Source organism: Podarcis bocagei (assembly GCF_964188305.1).
Source record: "Podarcis bocagei genome assembly, chromosome: 15".
NCBI lineage: Eukaryota > Metazoa > Chordata > Lepidosauria > Squamata > Lacertidae > Podarcis > Podarcis bocagei.
Window position 1 is genome coordinate 42136665 of NC_138141.1, and position 22964 is coordinate 42159628.

Sequence of the window (22964 nt, forward strand, 5' to 3'; positions counted from 1 at the left end):
AGAATCATAGAGTTGGAAGAGACCACAAGGGCCATCGAGTCCAACCCCCTGCCAAGCAGGAAACACCATCAGAGCACTCCTGACATATGGCTGTCAAGCCTCTGCTTAAAGACCTCCAAAGTAGGAGACTCCACCACACTCCTTGGCAGCAAATTCCACTGTCAAACAGCTCTTACTGTCAGGAAGTTCTTCCTAATGTTTAGGTGGAATCTTCTTTCTTGTAGTTTGGATCCATTGCTCCGTGTCCGCTTCTCTGGAGCAGCAGAAAACAACCTTTCTCCCTCCTCTATGTGACATCCTTTTATATATTTGAACATGGCTATCATATCACCCCTTAACCTCCTCTTCTCCAGGCTAAACATGCCCAGCTCCCTTAGCCGTTCCTCATAAGGCATCGTTTCCAGGCCTTTGACCATTTTGGTTGCCCTCCTCTGGACACGTTCCAGTTTGTCAGTGTCCTTCTTGAACTGTGGTGCCCAGAACTGGACACAGTACTCCAGGTGAGGTCTGACCAGAGCAGAATACAGTGGCACTATTACTTCCCTTGATCTAGATACTATACTCCTATTGATGCAGGCCAGAATTGCATTGGCTTTTTTAGCTGCCACGTCACACTGTTGGCTCATGTCAAGTTTGTGGTCAACCAAGACTCCTAGATCCTTTTCACATGTACTGCTCTCAAGCCAGGTGTCACCCATCTTGTATTTGTGCCTCTCATTTTTTTTGCCCAAGTGCAATACTTTACATTTCTCCCTGTTAAAATTCATCTTGTTTGTTTTTGCCCAGTTCTCTAATCTGTCAAGGTCGTTTTGAAGTGTGATCCTGTCCTCTGGGGTGTTAGCCACCCCTCCCAGTTTGGTGTCATCTGCAAATTTGATCAGGATGCCCTTGAGTCCATCATCCAAGTCGTTGATAAAGATGTTGAATAAGACCGGGCCCAAGACAGAACCCTGTGGCACCCCACTAGTCACTCTTCTCCAGGATGAAGAGGAACCATTGATGAGCACCCTTTGGGTTCGGTCAGTCAGCCAGTTACAAATCCACTGAGTGGTAGCATAGTCAAGACCGCATTTTACCAGCTTCTTTACAAGAATATCATGGGGCACCTTGTCAAATGCCTTGCTGAAATCAAGGTAGGCTACATCCACTGCATTCCCTTCATCTACCAGGCTTGTAATTCTGTCAAAAAACGAGATCAGGTTAGTCTGACATGACTTATTTTTCAGAAATCCATGCTGACTATTGGTGATCACAGCATTCCTTTCTAGGTGCTCACAGACTGTTTGCTTAATGATCTGCTCCAGAATCTTCCCTGGTATTGATGTCAGACTGACTGGGCGGTAATTATTTGGGTCCTCTCTTTTCCCCTTTTTGAAAATAGGGACAACATTTGCCCTCCTCCAGTCTGCCGGGACTTCGCCTGTTCTCCAGGAATTCTCAAAGATGACTGCCAGTGGTTCTGAGATCACATCTGCCAGTTCTTTTAATACTCTTGGATGCAGTTCATCTGGCCCTGGAGACTTGAATACATCTAAACTAGCCAAGTATTCTTGTACTATCTCCTTAGTTATTCTGGGCTGTGTTTCCTTTGCTGAATCATTTGCTCCAAATTCTTCAGGTCGGGCATTGTTTTCTTTATCGGAGAAGACTGAGGCAAAGAAGGCATTGAGGAGTTCAGCCCTTTCTGTGTCCCCTGTTTGCATTTCACCATCTTCTCCTCTGAGTGACCCCACTGTTTCTTTGTTCTTCCTTTTGCTACGAACATACCCATAAAAGCCTTTTTTGTTGCTTTTAACCTCTCTAGCAAGCCTGAGTTCATTCTGTGCTTTAGCTTTTCTGACTTTGTGTCTACACGTGCTGGCTATTTGTTTGAATTCCTCTTTGGTGGTTTCCCCCCTTTTCCATTTTTTGTACACATCCTTTTTTAATCTTAACTCAGTTAAAAGTTCTTTAGATAGCCACCCTGGCTTCTTTAGGCACCTTCCATGTTTCCGTCTCATTGGTATTGCCTGACGTTGTGCTTTTAGTATCTCCCTCTTAACAAACTCCCAGCCATCATGAACTCCCTTTCCTTTTAGTATTACTGTCCATGGGATCTCACCCAGCACTTCCCTAAGTTTTATGAAGTCGGCTTTCTTAAAGTCAAGAAATTGAGTCCTAGTATGCTTGGCTGCTCCTTTCCGCTGTATAGTAAACTTCAGAAGAGTATGATCACTCGCGCCTAATGATCCTTCCACTTCTACCCCACTAACCAGGTCATCAACATTGGTTAGGACCAGATCTAAAATGGCTGTTCCTCTTGTTGCTTCTCCCACTTTCTGGACAATGAAGTTGTCTGCAAGGCCAGTGAGGAATCTGTTTGACCTTATGCTCTTGGCTGAGTTTCACATCCAACAAATATCCGGGTAATTGAAGTCCCCCATTACTACTGTCTCCCTTCCTTTTGCATGCTTGGCCATCTGTTCCAGGAAGGCATCATCTATGTCCTCCGTTTGGCTTGGGGATCTATAGTAAACTCTCACAATGAGGTCACTGTTATTCTTCTCTCCCTTAATTTTGACCCAAATGCTCTCACTTTGGCTTTGAGGTTCTAAATCTTGGATCTCTTCACAGGTATACACATCCCTGACATATAACGCCACTCCTCCTCCTTTCTTGTCTGGTCTGTTTCTCTGAAATAGATTGTATCCCCCCATTATTACATTCCAATCGTGGGACTTATCCCACCAGGTTTCAGTGATGCCTATTATGTCATATTTAGTTTGCTGTACCAAGAGCTCAAGCTCATCATTTCCCATGCTTTGCGCATTAGTGTACAGACATTGAAGTCCATTAATCATTCCCCCGTGTCTCTTATTTAAGGATTTTTTCCTCCCACCACTAGGTCTGCGTGCTGTTTGCTCCATTTGGTCTACGACATTTGGATGATCATCTTCATCAATTGATAGACTCCTACCTTCAGGAGCACTGTCTCCCTCCCCCACATTAGTCAGTTTAAAGCCCTCCTGATGAGGTTTCTGAGATTTTTGGCAAAAACATTTCTCCCAACCGTTGTGAGGTGTTTCCAAAAAATATGTGCAATATAATTCAATGTCATGAAATTTCAATCCGTTTGAAAATTCGAATAATCGGGTTTTGAAGGGATGTGTGCGATTTCCATGTTAGCTAAAAAGGGGCATTGGTTTTAAAAGTTTGAGAAACACAGGTTTAAAAAATACCGAGTGAGGTGGACTTGTTGATCTGAGTCTAGATCTAAGGCAGCTTCCTCTTTTCCTAAACTTATTGGACCGCCATCAGCCGCCTTGCCTCACTGAGCATTCGCATGGGCAGTGGCTGGGGTAGTGGGAAGAATGAGGTTCCATGCATGGACTTCACGGCTCAACTACTCAAAATTCTTTGTTGCTACCACCCTAAACTAGTTCTCATTTTGCTCTTGAAACACCCGCTGCTCACATTAACACTCCTTTTTTCCGTTTTGAAAGGGCCATTTTAGGAGGTGCGAGGCTGTGACCTTGATTTATTATTTTTGTGGATGAGTCGCATTTAGACGCTAGCAGCTGTTTCCCCCACCCACCCAACCCACCCGGCTCTCCCAAGTTTAAACAGGCAAGTGACGAGTTAACAGGCGAGACGGCTGTCGGCAGAACTGCTGAGTAATGAGTGTGTAACCCCCCTCCCCCCTTTCCTTCCTAGACTCCTTTGGCTAATCTGCAAAAGAACGGAGTGTTCCCGAGCTGGTCGTGTTCAGTTAACTCTCGCACACCTGTTGACCAGTCTTGAGCGAGAGAAAGGAAAGATAAAACGGCCAGCTGGTGTTAGGTTACCTTTGTTGGGCTGGGTTTTTTTAAATATATTTATAAAAAAAGAATGACGTGGAAAATCCTTGCTGAGCACATGATGGGTTTTCTTAACTTTTAATTGCCATCTGCATTTCTCTCTCTCTCCTTCTCCACTCCCTAAGACTTGAGCACATGGCTATAACTTTCCAACTTCAGGCCTGTTCTGACTTAGGCCCCCTCTGCTATATACTTTTAAAGCTATTATTATTATTATTATTATTATTATTATTATTATTATTATTATTATTATTATTATTCTACCCTGCCCACTTGACTGGTTTTCCCCAGCCACCCTGGGTGGCTGCTAACATATACAAAAACATAATAAAACATTAAAAACTTCCCAATACACAGCTGCCTTCAAATGTCTTCTAAAGGATGGATAGTTACTTATCTCCCTGACATTTGTTGGGAGGGTGTTCCACAGGGCGGGTGTCACTACCAAGAAGGCCCTGGGCCTTGTCTCCTGTCAGCAACCTTTGTAAACTACGGCTCCTGGGATTTTTTAGGGAGAAACCATGACTGTTTAAAGTGGAATCACAGTGCTTTAAATGTACAGGGTGAATGTGGCCGTCTGGCCATTTCAATCACGATCTTCTTTCTTCCCTGCCTTGTATTCATCATATTCTGCCACTGCACTGACCTTCCTGCTCCACAAAGTCTTCAAGCCCCCCTCCCCTGCCAGCCGCCCCACAGGAGGTCACCTCCCGCAACATCCTATCCTTCAATTTGAGGGAAGGAGTCGATTATTAAAACAGTGGCTTTAAGATGTGTTTCACGCCAACTTTCCAATACTAGTGATTCACAGAGCAAGTAGCTCAAGGTGGGTTCAAAGTGAAGTGCGTTAAGTTAACCAGTGAGGGGGTGGAGGAGGCAAATATGTAGAGGGTGGGGGAACCAGCAATCCAAAACTCTTCCCTAGCAAAAGCAACATTATATATGCTTAGCCCCTATGCTCCTGCAGAAATAAAAATCATTTTGCATCATTTCTGGAAGGTGATGGTGGTGCTCAGAATGCCAACAGCAAGGTGTTTTGGAGACTGGGAGTAGGCCATGGGTAGGCAAACTAAGGTCCGGGGGCCGGATCTGGCCCAATCACCTTCTCAATCTGGCCCGTGGAAGGTCCAAGAATCAGCATGTTTTTACATGAGTAGAACGTATCCTTTTATTTAAAATGCATCTCTGGGTTATTTGTGGGGCCTGCCTGGTGCTTTTACATGAGTAGAATGTGTGCTATATTTAAAATGCATCTCTGGGTTATTTGTGGGGAATAGGAATTTGTTCATTCCCCCCCCCAAATATATAGTCCGGCCCCCCACAAGGTCTGAGGGACAGTGGACCAGCCCCCGGCTGATAAAGTTTGCTGACCCTGGAGTAGACTCCAAAAACTCCTCAAGTTGTTGGTACTTGATACATGAAAAGCAGGCGCATGAGACGCCACCCCAGTAAGATTGAACATGTCTAAAGGGGCAAGTAGGCTTTGAATGTGGGGCGCTGAACAAGAGTTAGGCCTGCTTGTCTCGTGCAGAGCTTTGGCCCAAAGGGCGAAAAGGGTTAAGACAGACCCAGTCCTGCGTGCCTTAGCAAAACGAATGCCTCAAGGTCCTGGAATGTACAACACACAGACAGATCTCGCGGTGGCCACCCATTGAGGAAATACAGGCCAGATGCAAAAGAACAATTAATAAAGGAAGGAAGCTGATTTGAGGAGGAGGGTGGGAAAGAGTGCTGATGGGAAAGATCCAAGAGGCAGAAAAGGGCTGGCTTTTGGAGTTGGATCTAAACCCCTGGAGGAACAGAAGGGGGGGGGGGAATCAATATTTCCTCTGTCTCAAACATGGTAGCCTCCCATCGTCTTCCCAAATTTCCTCTTTTGTGAAACCAGCTCATGAACTATTTTTAAGCATGCCCATTTGCTGGGCGATAATGAAGAAGTCGCAGCGAGAGTCATCCTTGTCTGGCAACTGGAGGATCCTTTTAAGAAAGAGGGAGAGAACAGAATTCAGAAGCCAACTGGAGCAGACTCGTATGCTAGCTAATAAACAGAAGCTTGGCTACGGGGTGGAATTACGTAGAGCAAGAGAAACGGCCAGCATTTGGGGGGTGGGGTGGGGGGTGGGGAGTAGAGACAAGGAAGTTCTCGAGCCAAGATTCAAAAAGCATGTTACTAGTTTTGTGGGCTCTGAATTCATATTTTGTTGAACAGCACACAGATACACACACGCAAAGCTACACAGTAAACCACTTTGGAAACAAAAGGGAGTTTCCAAGGCAGTTTGCGAAGCAGCGCAGGATGGGAACTTTAACTCTGCAAAGAAAACAGAAGTTTGAAAGAAAGAAAGAAATCTCACTGAGTATATGCAAAAGACTATTCTAACTAGCTCCTTGGTCCCAGTCTCAGAGGAAGCGAGTGCCTTCTAGGGACGTCAGAAAGAGTGTTGGAAAAGGGAAAGCGTTAACCTAACTTTCCTTTCCCCACTATTATTCATTCATTTGTTATTTAAACCCCGCCTTGTCCTCCAAAGTGCTCAGAACAGCATACATGGTTCTCTCCCTTTCCATTTTATCCCCACAACAACCCTGCGAGGTTGGTTAGGCTGAGAAAGACGGTGATTGGTCTGGGGTCTCCCAATGAACCTCATGGCTATAAGCTAGTGTGGTGCAGCGGCTGGAGGGTCAGGCTGGGATAACCAGGGTTCAAACCCCAACCTAGCTGCGAAGCTCTTCATTGGGTGACTGTGGGCCAATCACGGCCTCCCAGCCTTCCAGGGTTGTTGTGGGAGACGAAATGAGGAAGGAGAGAACCATGGACACACTGGCCCTGAGCTCCCTGGAAGAAAAGGCTGGACAATACAATGAATGAACAAATCATAAGCTATGTCGGGGGTTTGCTATTGACACTGCTAAAATCTGATGAATGGAACACTTGTTTTAAAAAAGCAAATTCATAAACAAGGTAGCCAGAAAACGAAGTCTGCTTCAGCTACACCTGCTGATAGGTAATTATAAAATACCTTTGTGCCCGTTCACCTACTGCACCCTTCCAAGTTCTCAAAAGCGAAGGTGCAAGGGTGAGGCAAGCGCACTTTGTACTTTCTGTCGCAGGAAACAAAGAGGAGAAGAGGAACTCCCCGCCGAAAGATGGAGGAGGGAAGCCAGTTCCCACAAGAGCTCTAAGAAATGCTTCGAGAGCTTAGAAGGGAGGGCCTCCATGATGGTCCTACTGAGCTCCCGAGTTCATCGTTTTTAACTCCTTGCAAAGGCTCAGTCCATCTCGTTCCCCCCTGGACAGGAAGTCGCCCGTCCCCGGGTGGGAGACTCGTGACGCAACATTAACCCCAAGAGTGACAAACCTAAGCACGAAAAATAAAATGAAAGAGATACACCCCCACCCACCCCAGCCCTCTGGAGTCCACGTTGACAAATTCTTTAAACAAGTCCTGTGGTTACAGGGAAACTGGTTTCACCCTGACTCATCCCTGCTCAAACAGTTTACTGGAAATGGAGGGGAGGGGGAATTTGCTGAGAAATCATGTGATGGGCCAGACAAACCACAACCAGCAAAAGGTTCAGAGGAGTCAAAGGAAGAAAAGGGGGAAAAAGAAAAGAAAAACTCAGCCCTGAGTCCTAGTAACAACTGACACTCCATAATCCCTAACCACCCAGCCCTGCCTTAAGCTCTCTGAGGTTTATGTTGCCATAATCCCTCTCTTAAATTTGTTATTTCGAGAGAGAGAGAGAGAGAGGGAGGGAAAAAAGGGTTGGGGAGAGTAAACAAAACAGCAGGCCACTGATAGTAGCACAAGGCAACTGCCAAATATTTTTTACTTTTACGGGATGGGAGGGCAGCAAATGGAACAGGAGGAAGAGCTGGAACGGCTGCGTGCGTAACTGGCAAGCCCAAAAGCTACTCGGTCACTCTGGGGTGGCTTCTCACGCTACGTTTTGCAGCCTCGAGGAAAGAGCTGCAAGCTTTTTGTATGCATAAAAAACCCGAGCAGATAAGCAAAAGCTTGTTCAGTGAATGGGTGATTTAAGGCATGTGGGCTGGTTGCCTAACAGACCTGTCAGGCGCAAGGCGGGTGCCAAGATCATTTTCATTCCCAAGCCCCCTTGAGGCAGCCAGGTAGGTGCAGCGTTGCCCAGAGGTGACAAAGGAATAATCCTATTCAATAAATAAATAAATGCATTGTTTGTATCCAACATTAAGTCTTACTCAGAGATGGACATGGCTAACTCAGATCTGTCCATTTCAAAGGATTGACTCTGGGTAAAACTTAAGGTAAAGGGACCCCTGACCATTAGGTCCAGTCGTGGCAGACTCTGGGGTTGCGGCGCTCATCTTGCTTTATTGGCCAAGGGAGCCGGCGTACAGCTTCTGGGTCATGTGGCCAGCATGACTAAGCCGCTTCTGGCGAACCAGAGCAGCGCACGGAAACGCCATTTACCCTCCCGCCGGAGCAGCACCTAGTTATCTACTTGCACTTTGACGTGCTTTCGAACTGCTAGGTTGGCAGGAGCAGGGACCGAGCAATGGGAGCTCACCCCGTTGCGGGGATTCAAACCGCTGACCTTCTGATTGGCAAGCCCTAGGCTCTGTGGTTTAACCCACAGTGCCACCCGCGTCCCACTGGGTAAAACTTAGTTGGGTACAAATAATCTGGATGGCCTTAAAAGACAAATTCCTGTAGGACAAGGCTATCTATGGTTACCAGCCATGATGGCTGTGATCTTCCCTCCACTGTTAGAGGCAGAATGTCTCTGAATGCCAAGCAGGGAGAGGAGAGCTGCTGCGCTCAGGTCCTGCCTGCAGCCTTCTCATGGGGCATCTGCTTGGTCACTGTGAGAACAGGATGATGGGCTAGATCCAGGCCTTTGGCCTGATCCAGCAGGCGCCCTTCTGCTGTTCTTACGATGTCTTGTGATCCTGTGTGTGTAGCTCGCAGGGGCAAATGAAGGAAGCTCACTGCTGCCCTAAGTGGATTAGACTCAAGGCTGATCTCATCCAGCATCAGTCAGGAATGAGGGGAGTCCAGCAACTGCTTCTGCTATGAAGTCACAGGGACATGGGGGCACATGGAAAACAGGCTGACCTCATATCATGTTGGACTATTTGTCCACCCAGCCCTGTGTTGTCTACTCTGAATGGCAGCGGCTCTCCCTGACTATCAAAGAGATAAGGACCCTTTCACATCACCAGGTTTTAAATGGACATGCGAGGGATTGAGATCAGGGACTGAGATGCAGAACATGAACTTCCTGAGGATGGACAGGTTTTAGAGCTAAGGACCCTGAAGGTCTGGTGGGGCCTTCCAACCTGTGTTGGCCGGCCTTCAGCCAGCCCGAATCTTCCTAGGCTCTTCCTCCTGCTCCATTGCGCCTCATTCTGATTCCACTAATGCACCATTGTAAAAATTGGAGGTGGGAGAGGAGAAAGTAACAATTTTTCAGTGATTCGGGCCTAAAAAGCACATTGGCCTGGTCTGTTCCAAAGTTACCTTGTGAACACATTTCTACACTAGCAACCCAGACAAGCAAATTAAACTACCCTTCTCTCTCTCTCTCTCTCCCCTCACTCCAGTCCTCACATCTCAACTCATCCTGCTAAATCAATGCCAACACCTCCTCTTCCAAATCTATGATTCTATGACTCTTCCTCCATTCTTCTACGTCAAAGATTGGGTGTTGCTGGACTACAACTCCTATCATCCCTGACTGCTGGCCATGCTGGGGCTGCTGAGAACTGGAGCCTAGCAGCATCTGGTTCCCCACCACTGATCTAAGGAGCAGCGTTTGCCTCTCTCAGGTGGGATGTGTCTTCTAAACAGAGGCATTCTTCCATCTCTCAAATGCAAGAGGCAGGAAATGCTGGTGCTAAGATCAGGGATGGGGAAAACCTGCGGCTTTCTAGACATCGCTGGACTCCTGATCCCATCATCCCCTGACTGGCTGTGGCTGATGGGAGTCCAACAACCCCTGGAGGTAGCCTTGGCCTACCTCTTTGTTCCACAGTAACTTCCCTAAAGACAGCCATTTCTAGACTGTACACTTGAGTGTGTTCACCTTATGCAAAGAAGTTAACAGTCAGCATCCAGAAGTGTGCATGCACATGAAAGCTTATACCAGAACAAACTTAGTTGATCTATAAGGCGCTACTGGACAGTTTATTTTTATTTTTATTTCAACTGCGTCAGACCAACATGGCTACCTACCTGCATCCAGCTTTAGTTAGCGATGACTTCAGTGGGTCTACTGTGAGTAGGACTTAAGACAGTTGCAACACCTTGCCTGTGGCAAAATGATGCTCTTGGGTGCCTTTACCTGTGTGTGTGTACCTGCCCGTTTTGGTCTTTAGCAGTTTCTCATTTTTCCAATATTAAGTCTTCCACATCAGTTGGTGATAATAAAAATGCGCCCAGCACCAGCACTTTAGTACACGTTTATCCTAACAGACACATTTGTCTGCGATTTTGCCCAATATGGAACTTTTTGCAAAGCAATTTCCCCCAACCCAATGCAGTTTTGTATGTTATTTTTACTGACATATGCCTTTTAAATGCACCCTTGACCCCAGTATATGCATTCTTGCAAACATCACTTGACTGGACAGCTTCCCTGAAAAGGTCAGAGAAGGGCAAATTTCCAAAGGTGGCTGTGCTTTGGTTCCTGTTACCATTTTTGGAGCATGTGAATTAGGTAGGTTCGCCTTTAGACGCAACCTGGGTTGTCTTTCTCTCCGCCCCTGACCCTACCTGTGCGGTCTGAGCATGTTCCAGCATCTCCTCAAATTCCTGATACTCCTCATCGTCAGGCTCCTCTCCAGAGAGACGGGCCGCTCTGGCCATGAAGTACGGAGGCAGCTCCCCAATGGCTGTGCCGGCACCCTGGATTGGGGGGGGGGATGGAGGAGGGGGAGAAAACAACAGCAACAAAGGAATGAGCATTTCCCTCCACTCAAGCAAATTATGCTGGAAGGTGGCACAATTTGTACAATGCCATCCAGCAGATTTCATGGGGAACCCAAGCCTGTATCTTCCTATTCCAGCACATCCTCAGTGGTGCAGTTAAGTCACTTTAGACTCTGGCTTTAATGGATTTATGGGGGACTCTCTTTAGATGGGCAGGATATTAACAACAACAACAACACTTGTCTTAAGGGAGAGGGCTTGTGCATTCTGCTGAGTGGTACCCTAGGCTTCTGCCCCAAAGTCCCAAAACGATGGCGCCATTGCACATTCTCCATTCCACCATCAAATACAACACACACAAAAGAATATAAGAACGTAAGACAAGCCTGATGGATTAGGTTCATCTAGTCAAGCATCCTGTTCCCACATCGGCCACCCAGGTGACTGTGGCAAACCTGCAAGCAGCACCTGAGAACAAGAAATCCCCCCCCCCCGCGTTTTCCAGCAGCTGGTGTTCAGGAATATTACTGTTCCTGACCATGGAGGCAGAGCCGAGCCACCACAGTTCGTAACCCCTGAGAGCCTCATCCTCCCTGAATTCATCCAGTTGTCTTTTAAACCCGTGAAAGTTCATGGCCATCACTGCCTCCTGTGGGAGTGAGTTCCATAGGTTAACTATGCCCTGGGTGGTGGACTTTCCTTTCCCGGTCTAACATTCAGCTTCACTGGAGACCCATGAGTTCTAGTGAGATGACAGAGTGAGGAAAACTTATCTCTGTCTACTTTCTCCATGCACAAAAGCATACACGACAAGCACTCCATTTGGTGGGATGTGTGGATGGGAGGCTAGTTGAAGGTACCTCCCAACTCTACAATTCCATGATTCTATAACTACAACTCCCATCATTCTGACCATTGGGACAAGCTGGCAGGGGCTGATGGGAGTTGTAGTCCAACAACGAATGGAGGGCCAGAAGCACACCATCCAATGAACTGGAGAATTCCTCAAGACTTTACATCTCCCACCGCACACACATTTTATTGTCCTCGCAGCCATTAACAGGAAATAACCACGGCTGACTTTTTAGAAGTTCTTCCACAAAGGAGAAGCAGGTAATTTGTTTTCTCAGGACAAAAGCACCCAAGAGCAAACAGATTGCTTCACCCTGGCGGTTAAAAAGCACACCTCTCTCTTTTTGTGTGTGTTTGTGTGTTGGGGGTGGGGGAGAGGTGGGTTTCCACGCACGCAAGAGCCCCGCACGGGACATCTGGCTAATCAAAGGTTAACGGAAGAGGAAGCTTGGATCCGATTCAAGCAGTGGCTCAGAAAGGCAGGGAAGGTAGGGAGGAGAAGAATCGGACAGCTGGCGGGAGGAGGGGTCCACCTCGGCCACAGAGGCAGATGTCTCTGCTCGGAGCCGCCGCTGAGTGACAAACGCTTTTATAGGGCTCCTTTTCAAGCAAAACTCTATAGTTGTTTGGCCTCCTTTGTTCCCCTCCCACAGGCAGCTGCTGCTGCTGCTGGTGGTGGCGGTGGTGGTGGGGACACAGAGACCGAGTCGCAGCTGCTTTGTGTACCCTTAGCAAAATATCATCAGGTTGGTTTGAAAGAAAAACATTTTCAAAAAAGAATTCTACTTTTTAAAATCTTAGCAGTTAAGTCTAAGGCCTGTGTCCTGTTAAGGAAGGAAAACACACACAAAGCAATACACCACCCACCCACCCACATGGCTCTCGTGGTTTGTTTTATTTTAATTTCCCCATTATTATCCAGATGCAGATCATTTGCATTGCGGGCAGAGGGGAGGGGAGCAGGTTTCGTGGGCCGTCCAATATTCCAATCTGTCTCTTAGGCCCGCAGGACAGGGTTTCGGGGTTAATTTTGGACACTATACATGCCGAGGAGAATGGTTCTAGATTGCCTACTAGCTGATGATCCTGCAATGGTTTTTTTTAGGGGTGAGGGACCCTCATCAGAATATATACGTAGCAAGCAATGTGGTCAACATGTACACTCTTGAACCATATAAATCATGATTCATTCATACGTGTGTTTGTGTGTATTCATTCCCATAAATATGGGATGAATATCAGAAACAGGAATGTTTTACAACCAAAGGGCCACCTTCTATGCAGGGCAATCTTCCAAGGGCCACATGCTAAAAGTGGGTGGAGCCAGAAGCAAAAGGGAAATGACATACGCCACAAGTGTCCTGAAAAACTGGGACACTCCATTTTTTACCGCTAGAAAATGGTGCCCATTTTGGCACAGCGCCCGGAAAACCCCCTGCTTTTGTGGGGAGGCAACCGCAGCATGAAATTGCACGAGATCATGGTAACCAAAATGGCCGCCATTCTCTCACAATAGAAAAATGAGAAGATGGCATCCAGGAAGATGGTGTCCTGGAAACTGGCTTCAAAGTGTTGGAGGGTATGCAATGAGAAATTAATCCAGAGAAATGAATGTGGATTTCAGTTGGTTAGTTTCTTACAGATCCCTTTCTATGCTCTATCCAGACCAGCATGAGGTGTTATCAGAGTTGAAAGGCACAGTCTAGTCAGCCAAAAAAGAACTCAGGCTGCAAAGCGGGGCTGGGCCAGGTGGCTGAAGAGAATTTCAAGGGCCAGATAGAAAGTTCCGGAGGGTCGGATTTGGACCTTAGGCCAAACATCAACACCGTCCTTTGTATGAGGAAGCAAGAGGTGTTGACATGCCTCTCCGATAACTGGGCAAAGTATGAACCAGCCCTAAATGAATTTCTAAATAAAACCTTGCACAAGAAACGTGTATGGGAAGTACAGATTACATACCCACAATCTACATGAATTAAGAGATCAAGGGAGGGGCAAAACACCACCTGCCTCCAAACGCAACACTATTTGTTCAAGGAGACCTTTTTAGGTTCAGCCACACAACCCACAGGCAGGGAGCAGATGAACCACAGAAAGCCCCCAGCTCCCCACCTTAGAGGAAGCTGGCTGCAAATGACTCAAAGCCGGCCAGCCACACCAGGGAGGTGACAAAAGAGAAAGCACACACACACACACAAAATTACCCACCACTTTTACAAAGGGGGGGTTATTCCACCCATATACCTGCAGTAAACTACTCCTATATATAGAGGGAGAGAGAGAAAGAATAGCAGTATATAAATAATTATATAAAATAAGCTACCATGGAGTGCCTAGGAATGCCTGGAAATTCAAAGAAACACCCCAAATTTGCGATGTTTGAATGGACAGTGTAATCTGTGAGTTTTGGGGCTGCACAAAACCCAGGGCTCTGCTGTGACCTGGTCCCAAATCAGTTTTTATGAGGGGGCAGCTAATCGGTCTGCCACTGATTCAAAATGGCACCCAGCGTCCAAATGTAGACAAAGACTGCTGCCTCCGCCTCAGGAAACCTTGTGCCACGTTTGAGGACAGTATCTTGACAGGCATCTAAAATGGCGCAGGTCGGATCCATTGTGCCAAATTGGGCAACGTTCTTCTCAAAGGGGCAACTGTATCTTCAGAGGTGCCTAAATGATGGTAGTTTGGACCTGTTGCGCCAAAATAAAAACCACCATCCTCTGCCAGTCAGAGTAAACAATACAGTGGTACCTCGGGTTAAGTACTTAATTCGTTCCGGAGGTCTGTACTTAACCTGAAACTGTTCTTAACCTGAAGCACCACTTTAGCTAATGGGGCCTCCTGCTGCTGCCACACCGCCGGAGCACGATTTCTGTTCTCATCCTGAAGCAAAGTTCTTAACCTGAAGCACTATTTCTGGATTAGCGGAGTCTGTAACCTGAAGCGTATGTAACCTGAAGCGTATGTAACCTGAGGTACCACTGTACCAGCCTAGGCATGAACGTACTCTTCACTAGATCAGGGGAGGGGAACCTTTTTCCAGCCCGAGGGCCACATTTCCTTCTGCTCAGCCTTCTGAGGGCCACATGCCACGAGTGGGTGGAACAGAAGCAAAGGTGGGTGGGACAACTAATGTAAATTAAGGGAGGGGGAAACCACTGGGGGGGGGTCAAGCAAACCAGTGATGCTTATGGCTTAGGGAGAGTTCTGAGGGCCAAAGAGAGAGGTCTGGAGGGCCTGAGGTTCCCCAATCCTAGAACAGACATAGAAGCAGCTTCCAATGTTTGTAAATCAGTAACCGATGCAGATGGAATAATACTCAGCTGCCAGGGTGGGGTGAGCCCTAGTGAAAAGTCCAACTGAGCAGAGACAGGCATGCAGCTTTAACTGTGCAAAGCAAATTATATAAACCATCCTAATGGCTTCCTCTATTTAACTCCTCTCTCTAACTACAGATCTGGACAATGCAAATTACAGAGGGCTACTATCAGAACCTGCAACCCTGCGCCCCACAACCCTCCTCACACACCTTCCTATTTATCACATCCCCACACCCCGGGGAAGTGTGCCCACAGAGAGAGGAAAGAGCTGTTCCCGAGTGGGAAGAATAACTTTTCATTCCGCCCTTAGGGGAGAACAAAAGGAGCCGTTAAACGGGTTCGCTGTGGACAATGCTGTAATCTTCCAGTTCGCTGCTGCCGATTCAAAGCGTGAGCCTGAAAACAAGTGGCAGCTATTTCCACTCCCTCCCCATCCAAACAATCCGTTTGGGGGGGAAAGTTTTTTAAATTCTCTCGGGGTGATGATGCAAACGGCAAAAAATAAAAACCATGTTGCTCCACTGAAAAAGAAAGAAAGCAAGCAAGCATGCCACTTTGTTTGGGCTTTGTGTTGCTAACCGAGGGGGGGGGGAATAAAAAAAAAAGATTGCCTTGCACGTACTGGAAGTGAACTTTCCCTGAATTAGCTGGGTCACATGCCGAGAGTTGCAAAACAACTCAGATGAGCACAGTGATCATATGAGCCCATAGAACAGATCCCCCTATTACAGCATTTCCCAAACTTCTGAGAGCTTAAGCACTCCCTCCCCATCTTAAACTGAAGACCCTTCTCACTCCTACTTTTAAGAGTGAGGACCCCCCCCCCAACCCACCTGTACAAGTAACCACTCTGGCCCCTGGAGGATAGGCATCTCTGTTGCATCTCTGCAATCTGCGCAGTCCAGTCACTCCCCGTGGAAGAAACATAGGAGCAAATTGCTTGTTCCCAGAGGCTGATTGGGATGCCAAGAGCATGGACTCATGCAGAGATGCAGTGGGCAGCCTCCTCCACGGTCCACGGGAATGGCTGCCCTTGTATATCTATTCCTCATGCCAGCTTTCCCCTCATACCCCAAACATCCTGACCAAAAGCCAGTTTACTTGGAAATTACATCTGTTTCTGCAAAAAGCAGCAGAAGGAGGTGGAAGGACTGAGGGGTGCATAGTGTTATGCCTCTCCAATGTCAATTTTTTTTTATTATTCTAGTTAAAAGATTGCTAACTTGTCTTTTGAGTTTCAGTGCCTCCAAGGCGGTAGACAAAAAGATCTATAAGATCAAACCGTTTGTTTAAACTGCCATCCTGAAACCCTAATCGAGGGGTTGCCAACTGGGTGTCCAGGAACTGTGAGCCCTTCACTCGCTGCCGTCATCACCACAAGGTGGCGAAAGTGACTTCCCTTATTCTCCTTCAAAAAGACGATGGAGGAAGTGGGAAGAGTGACACTCTTTCCCACTTCCTCCTTCAGCTCTATGGGGGAATATAATGTGCTAATATTCCGCTTGCAAGCGGATTTTGTTTTTACTTACTTCCGCTACATTTTTAGACCTGGCCTCAATCCCAACCGTTTCACGAGAAACTTTCTAAGAAACTCATGCATAGAGTGCTTCCAGAAAGGGGTTGTACAGTATATCACAAACGGATCACAAAGGCCAGATTGTGCAGGTCTGGCACACTGGCTTCTACACCTTCCCTTATTTTATTTTTTCTAGACATGGGTGCTCAATGATGTTCTGTCCCTTGATGTCCACGCCAGTGGGCAGAGATTGATGGGATAGATCTCAGGGATGTTTCTGTCTGTCCCCATTACTCTTCTTCTGCCCTCTGCTATCTCCTTCCGTTCTGGGCATGTGGGCAAATATTAAAAAAGAATCCCAGGAATTTCACAAAAGCAAAATAGCACCGGCCTTACGGTGCAATCCTAACAGTCTCTACTGAGAATTCAATGGGTTGATTTGTGTTTCTCAATGGAAGAAAAGAGGATGGGTTCCCCCCCCCCCCCAGGGTGAGGGCATTATCGCTTTATTTTTCATTATAGTTTGTTTCTTTATTTTATTCTTTTATCTGTTTCTATACTGCTTAATACTAGGACATTTTCTAAGTGGTGCTGGCCCGGGAGATCAGGGTTCCAGTCCTCATTCAGCCATGAAGCTCTCGCTGGGTGACCAGTCACTGCCACTCGGCCTAACCTACCTCACGGGGGGATTAAATGAGGGGGAGAAATATATACACCACTTTGAGCTCCTTGGAGGAAAAGGAGGGATATAAATGCAATAAATAATAATGATAATAATGATAATAATGATAATAATGATAATAATGATAATAATGATAATAATGATAATGATAATAATAATAATAATTTACAAAATAAATACAGTGAAACTGAAAAACTAGAAAAAAGTAAAATAAAATACAAAACAATAAAATCCTCCCACCACACAAAATCAAACATGCAGGAGCGTATTTTGAAAACAACTCTAGAGTCAGGAGCTCCTTCCCTCTTCCCTCTTGCCAAGGCAGAGCCTGACACGCAATAGACAACCTTCGTCCCACTAACACATACGCATCACACCAAAATTCTGTCTTACATGTACATAAATCATGCGCATTCTTCTCCTCATCCAATATCACCCAACCCACTCTACTCCCACACCTCCCACACATCCACAAATACACAAATGCACACGTATTATCCCCTCAGCCACTCCAATGTATCCCATCTCCATCACCAAATGCCTGTCAGGCATCACTCCCTCCCCTCTGCGACAAAAGAAGCAGACCATTCGCTGACAGAACAGCATAAAAACAACAGAACGAATGGTCACCCATCAATCACACGGATGCACGGTTCCCGACTGCAATTGGGATTGCTGTCTTCCACCCCAGCGTGCCTTCCTCTCATCAAGGAGTGTCCCTCATCCCACACAAGGGACTCTTCCTAACTCTCTTCCCCCCAAACCCACAGCTTGAAGCAGGGCACCTCCCTCATCACAATCCCAAGTCTCCTTTGGGGTTGCGCCTCAGCTGTGCTGGTCTATTCACTGTTGACCAGGGCTGGTTATAAGGAGCATATAACACCCTTCTTACAACAGCTCACTGGCTACTGGTCTCTTTCTGGGCATGATTCACAGGGCTTTATAGGGCTTCGGCCCAGGCTATCTATCTGAAGTACCGGATTCTCCCATATGAACCTGCCCAGGCTCTGAGATCTTGAGGGGAGGCCCTTCTCTCAGCCCTGCCACCCTCAAAGTCACATTTGGCAGGGATGCAGGGCACAGCCTTCTTGGTGGTGGCTCCCAGGTTTTGGAACTTCCTTCCTGAGAGGCTAGACCCCCTCCCTCCTTGTTGCCTTTCCTTTGGTAGGTGAAAACTGTTTTATTCAGGCAGGATTGAGGGGACTGACTGTTTTTAAGGAAGGGGTTCTTAACAGTGGGAGATGGGAGATGGGGGACGGGTGGGCAGTGTTAGGTGACAGTGAGAGTTCAGACCTTCCCCAATTCCCCTCCTCCTTGCTATAAAAACACGCGGAAGCGTTAACCAGCAATGTGTTACGGGAAGAGCAGGTACAGTCTGACTTAGCGATCAGAAAGAAACGGAAGCCGCTGCATTCTGTGACCATGTGCCCGCTGGCCTCTGCTCTGGTCCTCCTTCCAATTGGGACAGGGGGGGGGGCATTTTGAGATGCCCATACACACATACAGCTGCCAGCATCGTCTAGTTTACAGGAAATCAAGCGAGGGCAAGGGGAGGAAAAAACATGTTGTGAAATCAGCTAACAGCAAGCCTCTCCTTCAGGGGAAGACAAAAAGTCGCACGACACCCTGTATCGTCGGCAGCAGCAGCAACTGCCAGGACACCCTGCAGCCGCTTTTTCTCGGGAGCATCCTTTAGCCAGGAGGCCTTGGAAGAGGATGCAGGCAAGGATGCCGCAAAGCATGTCAGCTGTTACGGGCATCACACCCATAATGGCAGTAGCTCTCTATCAGTAAAGCAGTGCCCTTTCTCTGGCTTAATGTGTCTGTGGCTCTTCCTGCTGCTGCAAGACAACTGGCACATCCCTTATCTACCCAGTGGGATCACTGTGCTCTGCAGGAAAGGGCCTCCTGCGTAATCTCTCATTAGGAGATCTGTTCCATGTGATGAATTGGGCCTCGAGTGTGGCAGTATTCACCCTGTGGACCTCCTCCCATTATGTACCAAAACAGGTCCCCGTCTCTAATGAAGACCTATGAAGACCTCCTGTTCTCAACAAGTGGAGGTCTTAACCCCAGTCTGTATCTGCGCTGGATTATTCTCTTTCTTTCTTTCTTTCTTTCTTTCTTTCTTTCTTTTTGGTTTTTCAAGACCATAAACACCACCAACCAACATTACAGGCCTGATGTCCAGTTATTTATCTGCCAATGGATTTGAAACTGTATAAATATATATGGTGGGGGGGAATCCTTTTAACTGGTTTTACATACTAAGCTGTTCTACATGTCTTTTTTCCAGCTGATGTTTCTGTTGTTAGATTCCTTCAAGATGCAACGTAGAAAGTGATTCATAAAGGAAATTGAATTAGCAACGTGCGTCGGCTCTTGGTTCTGCCAGAGACTCCTGTTTCAAACATCATGTCACACACTCACCCTCCCATCTAATTCCTGTTCATTGTCATGCTATACACACATCTATACACGCTCATCTATATCTTACTGCAGCCTTTTCAGCTCCCCTCTTAAACCTAACCACTGGCCATCCTGCCTGGGGCTGAGGGGAGCTGAGAGGCCGTCAGCCTCTGGAGAGTACCTGCCTGGGGAAGGCTGCTTTATTGTCATTAAGTCAATGCTAGACGTAGGTGAAATAATTTCACTATTTCCCACTTTCTTTTCTTTCCCTGTGCCTATTTTAAAACTGCAAGCAAGCACATTGGGGCAGGGAACAGTCAAAGCTGCTATCTGTAATGCAAGTGGATTATCTATACAAAGAAGAATAAAACAACAACAAGAAATATATAATAATAATAATAATAATAATAATAATAATAATAATAATAATAATAATTTATTATTTGTACCCCGCCCATCTGGCTGGGTTTCCCCAGCCACTCTGGGCGGCTTCCATAGAAACCAAAAAAACACCAAGAAACCAAATATGCTTTGAAAATGTAAATAAGGCAAGTTAGCAGGACATCAGTGCGCTGATACAAAGGAGACCTTAATTTATTTTTTAAACATCTTAATCTGCACACACTTGCATATAAAATCAAAATTTCTAGAGGGGTTGTAAATCACTGCAACCGAGAGAGAGAGAGAGACGGGGGGTGTCCTGCCTACTTTTGGCTTGGGTGAGCTGCTAAAAACTTGTGATTAGTATCTGTTTTGAGCTTTATTTACAAGGCTGCTCTCTAACCTACTAAATTTTGAAAAACATATATTGCTAGGCTTGATCCGTTTCTTACCCACATGCAGGCCTCCAGCCTGACTTTCGAGATGATGGTCCATAAAGAAATTGATCCTTCAACCCCTTCTACATCAGGGCAGATAATTTGGTCAGGATAGGGCGGTTCGGGGAAATTGACAGAGTTACATTCGTAAGCAGCAAGCGTCACCGATGCTATGTGTGGACCCTGGAGAGGGGAAAGAGAAGCAGGTTAGTGGTGGCGGCAAATATGCAAGGACTGCAGTGAATAATCAGCATGTGATGATGCTTCCGAAACAAAACAGGGTTACGATTCTAATATAGTCGTACCCTAGAAGTCAAAGGGAATCCGTTCCGGAAGTCCATTCGACTTCCAAAATGTTCAGAAACCAAGGCACGGCTTCCGATTGGCTGCAGGAAGATCCGGCAACCAATCAGAACCCACGGAACCCGCGCCGGACATTCCGGTTCCAAAAGAATGTTCGCAAACCAGAACACTCACTTCCGGGTTTGGGGCATTCAGGAGCCAAAATGTTCGACTTGCAAGGCATTTGGGATCCGAGGTATGACTGTACAACATTTGTTGGCTTATTTTATATTCCAGTATTTACCTTTGGGCCCCTCATGAATTCCGGACACAGGCGCTCTATGACCAGGAAGGAAGTCCCATTTGTTGACCCATGTCAGCCCCCATTATAGTTAATCAAAGAGGCAAGGAAAGCACCTCTGGAAGGAGAAGCCGGGAGAAGCTAACCAGGAGTGTAGCAAGAGTAGGGGGAAGGACACAGTAAGCTGCCATGCCAAGTCAGGCCGTTAGTCCATTTAGCTCAGTGCTGTCTGCACTGACTGGCAGCGTGTACACATGAAACGGCTGCAACCCAGCTAACAGTGTGTCTGAATAGCTCAGACAGTAGAGCATGAGACCCTTAATCTCAGGGTCGTGAGTCTGAGTCCCACATGGGGCAAAAGATTCCTGAATCGCAAGGGGTTGGACCAAATGACCCCCACAGTCCCTTCCAATTCTTTGAGTCTACGAATGAATCTGGCCAGCGTGGTGTAATACAGCAATTGCAAATTTTTTTTGGGGGGGGCTGTGGGTTCAAACACCCCTATCACTATTTCCTCTGGAATTTTTACCCTTCAAAGGAAAGAGACTGCTTCTGAGACCATTTTTGGTTTCAAGAGCAGTGGTGCGGTGTGGGGAGCAACTAGCTAAGAAACCAAAGCCACATGCAAAGGCAGAATTTGCTGGATCCCGACCACAGCGCAGAATGACAGACTTTGCAGCTCCACCCCTCAGTTATCAATATGCAATTCGGTCATTACCTCTGGAGAACAAATTTTCACAGTGATGTTTCCTCCCCACCCGCAACTCCCCGGTCTCCCTTGAGAATGATTCATGGACAGCAGGGGGTCCTGGCAAATGGCCAAGCCAAGGCCTTCTGTATGGAGAAAGGATCGGAAGATAAAGGAGCGGAGTGACTCACACCTCCAGCTTTCTGGGCAAGGAAGGGGCACAGAAAGTTTGCCTTACAGCAAGTCAGACGACTGGTGTAGACGGTGCCAAGCTAGGGGGACCAATGGTGAGAAAGCCTTTTTTTTCACCAAGGGCCACATAGCCACAAGAGTAATGTGTTGGGGGCCACACTGCCTCAAGGGTAACTCACTGAGGGCCACACAGCCTCAAGGGTGAGACCTAAAAAATACATTTCAGGTGTCCAAAGGCCAGGGTGTTGTCAGCATACGATGAAAACTATACACTAGGAATGTAAGAAACGACTATGCTGGATCAGGCCAGAAGCACATCTTTCCCAGCATCCTGTTCTCACAGTAGCCAACTTCCCAGCGCTGAGCCTCGCCATCACTGCTAGTAGCCACTGGCAGACAAATATCCTCCATGAATTTGTCAAGTCCTCTTCTAAAACCACCCAAGTTGGTGGCCAAGGCTGACTCTGTGGGTAGGGAATTCCACAGTTTTCAAGCGTGGGGGTGCTGGGCCCCAGCACTGAACACCCCTGGGCCATGCTGGCAACAGGGGCTGCAGAGAGCCTGGCAATATCCGGCAAGCCATGGCCCCTCCACACCAGATCTATTCGTTGGCGCGCAGGCAGGAGAACGCAGACAAAACCAAACGCCAAAGAAAGGGCTGTATGTGGAACTGATTAGCGCATCAAACAGAACTGCTAACGGATTGTCGCCGTTAGCGCCAGTGAAAATATTCAAGCCAAGGAAGCGCAGCTCCAAGTAACGACTTCCTCTTCCAGAGAACAGGCTCCCACATCCTCCTTCTCCAAGAGTTATTAAAAGGACCCTCTGTTTCAAACTTTGTTTGCCAGATGGACTTTTGGTAGAGGGGGCCTTCAAGATTCTGATCCAGACTGGGTGCCCAGCTCCAGAGAGGATGGGCTGTTGGTGGGTGTTAGCAGCAGGAGTCAGGCCACCCGGTGTCACCGGAGTTAACTCTTTATTCAAAGGAACTTGTCAGATGGCTGTGGTGGTTGCTCGAGAGAAACCAGGCAGGACTCCGACCTGTCTTTTACAGGCTTTATTCTTGGTACAAACTATTTACAGTGGTACCTTGGGTTACATACGCTTCAGGTTACATACGCTTCAGGTTACAGACTCCACTAACCCAGAAATAGTGC

The 22964-nt window shown here is 47.1% G+C and overlaps 1 protein-coding gene across 4 annotated transcripts in view; it reads right to left on the bottom strand.

Annotated features, from left to right (window-relative positions):
- VMP1 (vacuole membrane protein 1) overlaps positions 1 to 22964 on the bottom strand; it is a 109523-nt gene that overhangs the window by 52157 nt on the left and 34402 nt on the right. For all 4 annotated transcript variants that reach the window (XM_081172172.1, XM_081172175.1, XM_081172174.1 and 1 more), the window contains exons 6-7: positions 20360 to 20527; positions 10592 to 10723 (exon numbers count right to left, since the gene is read on the bottom strand). In XM_081172172.1, coding sequence (XP_081028298.1) covers positions 10592 to 10723; positions 20360 to 20527 — 300 coding nt within the window. The remainder of the gene's footprint in view (positions 1 to 10591; positions 10724 to 20359; positions 20528 to 22964) is intronic.